Source organism: Desmodus rotundus, chromosome 11, assembly GCF_022682495.2.
Source record: "Desmodus rotundus isolate HL8 chromosome 11, HLdesRot8A.1, whole genome shotgun sequence".
Taxonomy (NCBI): Eukaryota; Metazoa; Chordata; class Mammalia; order Chiroptera; family Phyllostomidae; genus Desmodus; species Desmodus rotundus.
In genome coordinates this window covers 18,405,019-18,413,114 of record NC_071397.1, presented here as the reverse complement: position 1 = coordinate 18,413,114, position 8,096 = coordinate 18,405,019, and the positions used below count along the sequence as shown (strand labels likewise).

Here is an 8,096-nt window from a genome sequence, read left to right as displayed (position 1 = left end):
GGGCCCGCAGGGGTGGGGGCTCAGCTGCTGCGTCACACACTGCTTGGGGGAGGTCAGGCACCAGCCTCACAAGCGAAAGGGAACCTTTCACGTCATTAAGTTTTCCTCATAACAGCAAGAGAGGGCTCCTTGGAAAAGGCTGGCCCGTTCTCCAGCTGGGTCTGCCAGGTTGGTGCTGTTTCCACGGTGAAGCTGAGAGCCAGGCCCCCGCACCCTGAGGGTAAAGAGCACTGCAGGGCCGCCCAGAACAAATAGTGGAAAGTAACTTTTCCCTCTCAAGGAAGGGGGGAAACTGAATCTCAGAAACTGAAAGCAAAACAAAATAACCCAGGTGAAGGTGAAGAACAAGAGACAGGCCAAAGGAAACAAGTAATTAGGCACATAAAAGTTTCTAGAAAAATTTAAACACACACTATTCTGTGCACCTCTAATCCACCAGACCCATGATAAACTGAGTAGTAAAGTGTGGGATTTATATGAAAAGAAACACTATGGAGGTTCTGTTTGTTCTTCAGGGTCAAGGTGGCTCTCCCCAAATAAAACCATGGGGCTTATCTATCAGCCCAGGAGCAGTGGCATCATCTTCATAGAACAAGACCGACTAGGCCAAAATCTTAAAATGGAGAAAAGAAAATGGGTACTCAGATTAGGGAGCAAGGTATAAAACCGAGAAATCAAAATCCACTTATGTGCCATGTACTTTCAACACAATGAATAAATCAAAAAGAGACACACGCACACAAACAACCTAAGAAGTAAAGTGAATGCAGTAAGTAGATGCATCGTAGTGAAAGAAGGTATTGAATCTGGCTGATTGGAAGCAGGTTTCTGAGGACTCCCGTTGGCTGGATGCCGCAACCCAGTTATGAGCCAGAGCTGAAGGCACCTGGGTCCTGTCCTGTGCGGGAGGACCAGGGGATGCAGGTCCCACGGCAGCGAGCAGGGGAGTAGGTATTTCATGGGAGGGAGCGCACTGTCAAAAAGCCTCAGCCACCTACTCTCATTGGAATATGCAAGGCGCTAATTAATTTTAAAAAGCTCTATGGCTAATGTACAGGTGACTTTATTTCATGGAGAGAAAACAAAAAAACAAGAACAACATGATTTTCCTAGATACCACATAGTGACTGGCACTTTTCGTTCCTCTTTTATCACAACATACCGGAAAAAAAAACCCTCAATGGAAACACACTGATATATACCCCACACTCCTTAAATTAGCAGAATTAAAATTAAAGCTTGAAGCAGTATTTTGTACACTTTGATTTAAACTCTATTTACAAATTAAATTGCACTTAGAAAGACAGCAACATTTCTAATATAATGTAGGTTATTTTTTTATTGTGGTTTTATATCTCAATATAAAACTTCTAAAGCTTTCTTCAGTAAAAATCATACTTTTGCAGTACATAGTTTATTTACCCACTGAATTTCAAAACCAGTTTTCTCTTTTTGTGCTTTTCTGTTCTACTTTATTTTACAAATGGCACATACCTTCCGAGTAGGAACAACCAGACACTCCACTCATTGTAAGAGACTCACTTATGAAAAGTTAAAGAAATGAAACATAGCGGCCTAAATCCTTTGGTTTATCATCTAAAAAATCATCCAATATAATTTACAAATCAGTGGTACCTCTTCTTTTTGGTTAAAAACAAATTCACCGGGCAGAGCAGTAATGCAAATCCAACACTGCTTTAAAAAGTACCACATTCCTGGTCCCGTCTCCCTGCGCACGGACGCCACTGTGCACGCCGGTCTGACACAACACAGGATACAGTAAGGCACGGTGTATGGTACAAATAAAAACAGACACTTCAGGATTTGTTTTCTGCACAAATACTAAAATACGTACCGTTTCCAAGATAAAATAACAAAAAGGAAATACATATTTTTGTTATGAAATACCTATACAAAATTTTAAAATTTACACCATCTGAGCTGCCAAAAAGGTTTAAAAAAGTATTGATTTTTCCCCGTACATAAAACTATCTCTCATCAGTAGGTCCAAGAGAACTTGGGTTCAAAATGTCCCGGCACTTTGTGGAGGGAGGAGGATAAGAATCCCCCTTCTCGCTCTCCCTTACCCCAATACAAGACAAAAACAAAGGCAGAGGTTTACAGTAGTGTATTCTACTTAGCACAAACAACTGAAGTTTAGGAAAAGAAAAAAATCACACGGGGAGACCACTGGCTGGCGGGGTAGAGTAAGGCACTTCCTTGCCGAGAGCAGCATCCCGACACGCGACGTAGGGAGAGGATGCGCGGGGTTCTGGGGCAGACGAAGGACCGCAGGAGGCTCCTCGCAGGCAGGAACATCTCCACAGCAGGGGAAGACACTCGAGGTAACACCAGGAGGTGAAATCCTACACAGAAGTGGTCACTCGGTCAAGGGCATGGTTGACCTCGTTTTTGTTCGAATCCAGCCCTTTAGCAGCATTCATGTCATTCCGTAAATTCTCCACTGTCTTTTTCATGGTCTTCAGTTCCCCGGGGTGGGGAGTGGCTCGCCTCAGGAGTGTTCTCTACAAACAAACGGTGCAGTGAGCGTTCTGGGTTTACTGCATTACTCCCAAACACGCAGCTTCCAGGTGGTAGCATCCCAACACAAATCTCAGCCTCTTACAGACAATGAGTTGGAGGGGGTGGAAAAGCTTTCTTTGGAGCTCTGAGCATTTCCCAACCGCCTGCTAGCAGTTAATGGAAGATGAAAGTATCGCCTATAACTTATCTAGTCAAGATACAGGATTGCTTTCAGAATAAAAGAGTACTTTTTAAAATATGACATTACTACACGATAACAATAAAGTTCTATGAACCATGAGAAAAAAATAACATACAAGATGTAACTGTGGTGTGAAGGGAAAAAAAAAAAAAAGATGAAGGGTTAAAAAATTCTAAGTTAAAAATCACAATAAGCTCTGTTTCCCAGAGTGGCTCTGGCTTCCTTCAACCCTGGAGGCATAGGAATTAAAGAACAAGGGAAGCAAGAGAAAAGGACATTTTTTTCTCATTTGGCTGCTGTGTGTGCTATTTATGTGACCTACTAATAGAGACCACATTCTTCTAATAGAGACCACAGAGCTAGAAGGGAAGTAATAGGGTAGGAGCAAAATCTTAAGTAGATAAAATCCCATTTCGTGACAGCTGAAATAACAGAGACTAAGAGATAATAATTTAAAATCCAGCCTTTGTTTTGAAGGCTGCGAGTACTCCCTCAAAGCTCTGCTTATGAAAATCTCAATTAGGAAGGAATTTAAGAAGCCAAAGTCAACTTGTAGGAACACTTCAAGAGTTGTCGCTGACTCTTGGACATGCCGGATGGCTGACGAGCACTTTGAAGTACGGATAAAAGGCTGAGAGGTACTCTCAAATCTATCCCTGATTTCTGAATGAAGACTCATTTAGTAATCCAACTGAGATCCCAGGCGTTCTGCACGAAGGTGAAGAGCAGAAGGGTAACATGGGAAAGAGAGAGAAGCTACGGCACGTCATGAAGCGTGAATGGAGTCAACACGATGTACTTTTATAAATGGGGGTGGAAGGTGGGAAGAGACTTAATTCACTGGGAACAACAACAAATAAAAATCAATTTTAAGAAAACAGTGGGGCAGGAGGGGCAACTATAGCAAATAAAGAAAAAGAAGCACCATAAACTAATCAATCAAATAAAACACCCACCAAAGTCCCGTCTGCCTGAAACACATTTGGTAAATCCATACCTAGAAGTGCCTTGTTTTGTCTTCTAAAAATTCTAAAATGCTAAAGGCAAAACAGCAATCGGACGAGCTGAAAACACAAGAAACCCTTGCTAGGTGCCATTCTTAATCTGGGAAGGCCTTCACGTTTTGAACTTCCACGGGGGCCCAGAATGTCCATGTACAAACCGTTTCATTGTCGTCCTCATCTTTCTCATCTTCCAGAAACCGGATGGCGCTGACTCTGTTCACGGCGCGCTCATTCCAGGCCTCGTCGGAGACTGCGTTCACCAAGCTCTCCAGGGCCCCGCAGCGGGGCAGGTTCTCTGTCGTGACAAAGACCAGTCAGCAGGGCGCTCGGGTTCATGGAAACCACCACGTAGTCATTTGAAAAATCAAAAACAAAAAGGCCTGGGGCAGAGTTGCCCTTTCTTTACAGTGATGCATGATTCTACTTGAGATTATATAAAATACCCGCTAAATTAATGTTTACTATTTCATTACAGAATGGCGTAATAATTCAGAGTCCTTTTTCATGCTTCTTTTCTACACACTGACTTCAAAAACTTTCTCACGAGAGTCATGAGGCTGCAGGTGTCGGAGACCAGTACTTGCCTTAGCGACACACTAGCGCATGTTTCCCTTGGGGTCCGTGGGCGAGATGGGCAAGGTGGCTTTGAGGGCCTTCCACTTAGGTGACGCCCGTTCTCCCAGAGCACTCTACTTCTCTTCCATCAAAACCAGCTCTCAGCAAAGGATTTATAATATCAATTTGATGTTAGTGGGCATATTTTTAAAAACTATACATAATTTACAAATCGAAGATAAAATAACTCAGAACAACTCACTGGCCTAAAAACACTTTGCCAGCGGTGTTCTGTACTAACCCTCCAAACCATCAGTGTGGAGTTTAAGTGACTGACACCTTTTTAAGGAGTGTTTGTAGTTCCACCCTGCGCTACCATGCACAACCAAAAGGGTGTTGAAGGAGTGTCAGATGTGCTAAATAGGTGCGAGGGGCACTTTTTCTACAAGGGTGCAGGGGAACCTGCCCAGAGGAGACCCATAGTGACCGCACCTGGACTGGCTGAACTGGACACAGTACAGTCACATGTGAGGGTGAGAGGTCTGAGAGAGAGAGAGTAACTCAAGAATTCTTGTGGCCAAGGGAATAGGGCCCAGAATTCACCTTGGCAAGTCGGTTCAGAAGGCACCTGAGGAAGTAAGACACAGGTTAAAACCTTCTCCCCCGTGGTGAGGTCTGTGTCTGTCTGGAACGTGAGCAGAGGCTGGGACTGGTTGTCAGACAACCACAGAGCCTTCAACTTCAAGGCCGTCAGAGACAAGGGCAGATGCAACAACCTAATTTAAAACAAAAGAACACATCAGGACCTCAAATGTTGTAATCAAATCAATTTCTGCCAATAACAACAGAAAACAATGAAAAACCACCTCCTGGGACTAGGTTCAATATTTCAAAAGATGTTATGTTTGTCCTAAGATACTGATTTACTCCTTGCAGGCGGACTCTGCATTAGGTGACTGTGCTCCCCCTTGTCATCAGCACCTCTAGGCCACAGGGCAAAAACGAGGAACTTACGGACACATTTTTCAGGCCTGTGCTAGGAGGTTTCCATGTAAAGAGAAAAGCAAAGTCAGCGTAACTGTGAAAGCGCAGCGCTCACGCAGCCAATGGTTACTTGGTCGCCGGCTGGGCTGGTAGAGCCTGTGGCTTACCTGTCGCCAGTAGCACCTGGCAAATCAGGAGAAGAGAAAGGAGATGCGTCGGGTGCTGAAGAATTTAAGCTGCATTTAAAATAAAGGCTAAAAAAATTTTTTTTCATGGACTCCATTTACTTTCTCTAGGGAGATTATTTCAGGCATTCCATCTTAAACCTTTATCTTTCAGCTTCTAGAAGCTCCCACTTCTTAGATTCCTGGGCGATAATTAATATCCACATCAGACTGTTTCAGTTCCAAACGGGATAGAATATATAAAGCACTTTAAAAGTTGTAATGGGACACCTAAAAATTAGTTCCATATTTATTCATATGTTTTCACAAATAATTCACAGCTTGGCTGCACCCAGTCAGATCTACTCAGTAAAGACCACCACCAGAAACCACAACCACGTGTTTGGCACTTGTCAAAGACGACCTTCATGCAGTGGTCCTCACCCAGGAGGGACTCTGCCCTGAGGGGACATACGGCTGTGTCTGTAGACAAGGGGGGGGGGATGCTGGGGCCTCTAGCAGGTAGAACCCAGGGGGTGCTGCCAAACATCCTACAATGGATAGGACAGCCCCCACACCAAAGAACTACCCAGCCCCAAATGCTAACAGTGCAGAGGGGGAAAACGCTGCTTTGGTGAAAAACCAATGTTTTATGCAACTCTACTAACTCACTTTGAAAACAACCGGACAAGGATATATTTCATAAAGTATCTTCACTCTAAGGATGGCTCCATGTACTACATTATGAATCAGTCTTAGAGGTGACTTCATAAGCTTGATAATAATAAGCTATTCACATTCTGTTAACTACTATAGAGGCATATTTTCTTAAAAGAAATCTCTCACCCATTAATCCCATAAAGAATAATAGGACAGCATTGTTTCTGGGGTTCCTTCTTTGCTAAAACTGTACACCCATCTCCAGCTAACATATGAGGGATAGCGACCTATGTAAGTGCATCTTACCAACAGATTAATATTGCATTATTAGACACGCAAAAGCGTACCCTGTTTTACTGCACTTTGCTTTATTGTGCTTCATGGAGGTTGTCTTCTATAAAACGAAGGCAGACAAAACATTAGGACTTGCTCCACTGCAGTATTCATCGTAACGAGGTGGGCTGGAACCAAGCCCACCACTATCTCCAGGTCTGCCTGTATTTCAGTTTCAATTAAGTTATGGGAAATGAACTATAACTCTTGTAGCGATATGAAGAGAAACTGTACTCCAATATCACAAAACTAATCTAAGGAAGCTGTAAGTGCAAACTCGTTAAGCTACTTTAACAAATGAAGTAAAAAATTCTCAGAATGCATAGAGAATAACAAATGCACTATCTATAAGCTTTTCATAAGAACAATACGTTTTGCAAAAGATTTCCAATGTAACAAATTATAAAGATGAGAAAACACTCTTTCTTTAACCATGAGTCCAGTGAAGACTGATCCGTCCACGCGTATATATTGGGTGGAAAGTACGGTGGAATTCTATCTTACGTGGGACTTAGGTTTGGAGTCGAGGCATCCATCACTGCTTATGTTAAAGCACCCTTGCAAAGTCTCTGTGTGTTACACATTACGGTATTCACGAACGAGCACCAAATCGGGGGAGAAACGCGTATTTTTAAAATCCTCAAATCCGCCCAGTGCAGAGAAACACTTGCTCAGACTGGGACAAGCATGCCCCGGGGGTCTGAAGGCGCAGCAGAGTCCCTGCTCCACTTCCCCTCGCCCTGAGGTGCCAGCAAACTGCTGGGGCTCACACAAGCGATTCTCTCTCCCTCTGCCCAAAGGCTGTTATACACACACCCAAAGGCAAGAAGTTAAAGACAGGAGACGCGTGTGTTTGCCGGGCACTGTGACAGGATTTTTAAAAAGAATGCTAATACACTGAAAGCTTAAAATACATTATATTTTTCATTTTACTGAACAAAAGGATAATTTCTTTGAAGTGTGTCCCTATTTCTTTTAAAAAAGGAGTTAAGCTAATATTTTCCAGAATATTTAAAGTTTCAAGGTGGACAAGAAATCTACACTAGCATCTCTAGCATTCTTAATCATGAGAACATAAAGAAAAAAATTGAAATTTGAACACTGACACAAAACACAGATACTCAAATACGGTCACTATACTTTCTCAGACTAACAACTGGCTTCATAGCTAAATGCCAAAGCAAAGGTATAACCCTGGCTGGTGTGGCTCAGTGGACTGAGTACCAGCCTGCAAACCAAAGGGTTGCTGGTTCAATTCCCACTCAGGGCACATGCCTGTGTTGTGGGCCGGGTCCCCAGAGGGAGGGCGTGCATGAGAGGCAACCACACATTGATGTTTTTCTCCCTCTCTTTCTCTCTCCCTCACCTCCTCTCTAAAAATAAATAAAATCTAAAAACAATAAAGTAAATAAAAAGGCCAAAGAGAGAGCATCAGTAATAAATAACAGCCTCTAAGGATAACAAAATCATATAGTAACATCTAAAATAGGTCAATGGGCTCTACACTAACAGATCCATGGAAGATTCATTTGTCCAAATGCCAGTTTTCCTGCAAAGAATCAAAGTGCCAGCTGCAGTACGGCTGCTGCTGGCCGAGCCCACCCAACGCACAGGCCTGTTCACAAGTGACTTGTGGACAGAGGCGTCCTGTGACGTTAAAGAGAAAAAGAC

At 43.2% G+C, this 8,096-nt stretch overlaps 1 protein-coding gene across 3 annotated transcripts in view; it reads right to left on the bottom strand.

Annotated features, from left to right (window-relative positions):
* Window positions 1-1,047: 1,047 nt before the first annotated feature.
* LRRC1 (leucine rich repeat containing 1) overlaps window positions 1,048-8,096 on the bottom strand; it is a 136,654-nt gene continuing 129,605 nt past the window's right edge. For all 3 annotated transcript variants that reach the window (XM_045193013.2, XM_024558049.4, XM_024558050.4), the window contains 3 exons: window positions 4,888-5,060; window positions 3,888-4,024; window positions 1,048-2,525 (listed from right to left, as the gene is read on the bottom strand). In XM_045193013.2, the coding sequence (XP_045048948.1) occupies window positions 2,367-2,525; window positions 3,888-4,024; window positions 4,888-5,060 (469 nt within the window). In that variant the 3' untranslated portion in view covers window positions 1,048-2,366. The remainder of the gene's footprint in view (window positions 2,526-3,887; window positions 4,025-4,887; window positions 5,061-8,096) is intronic.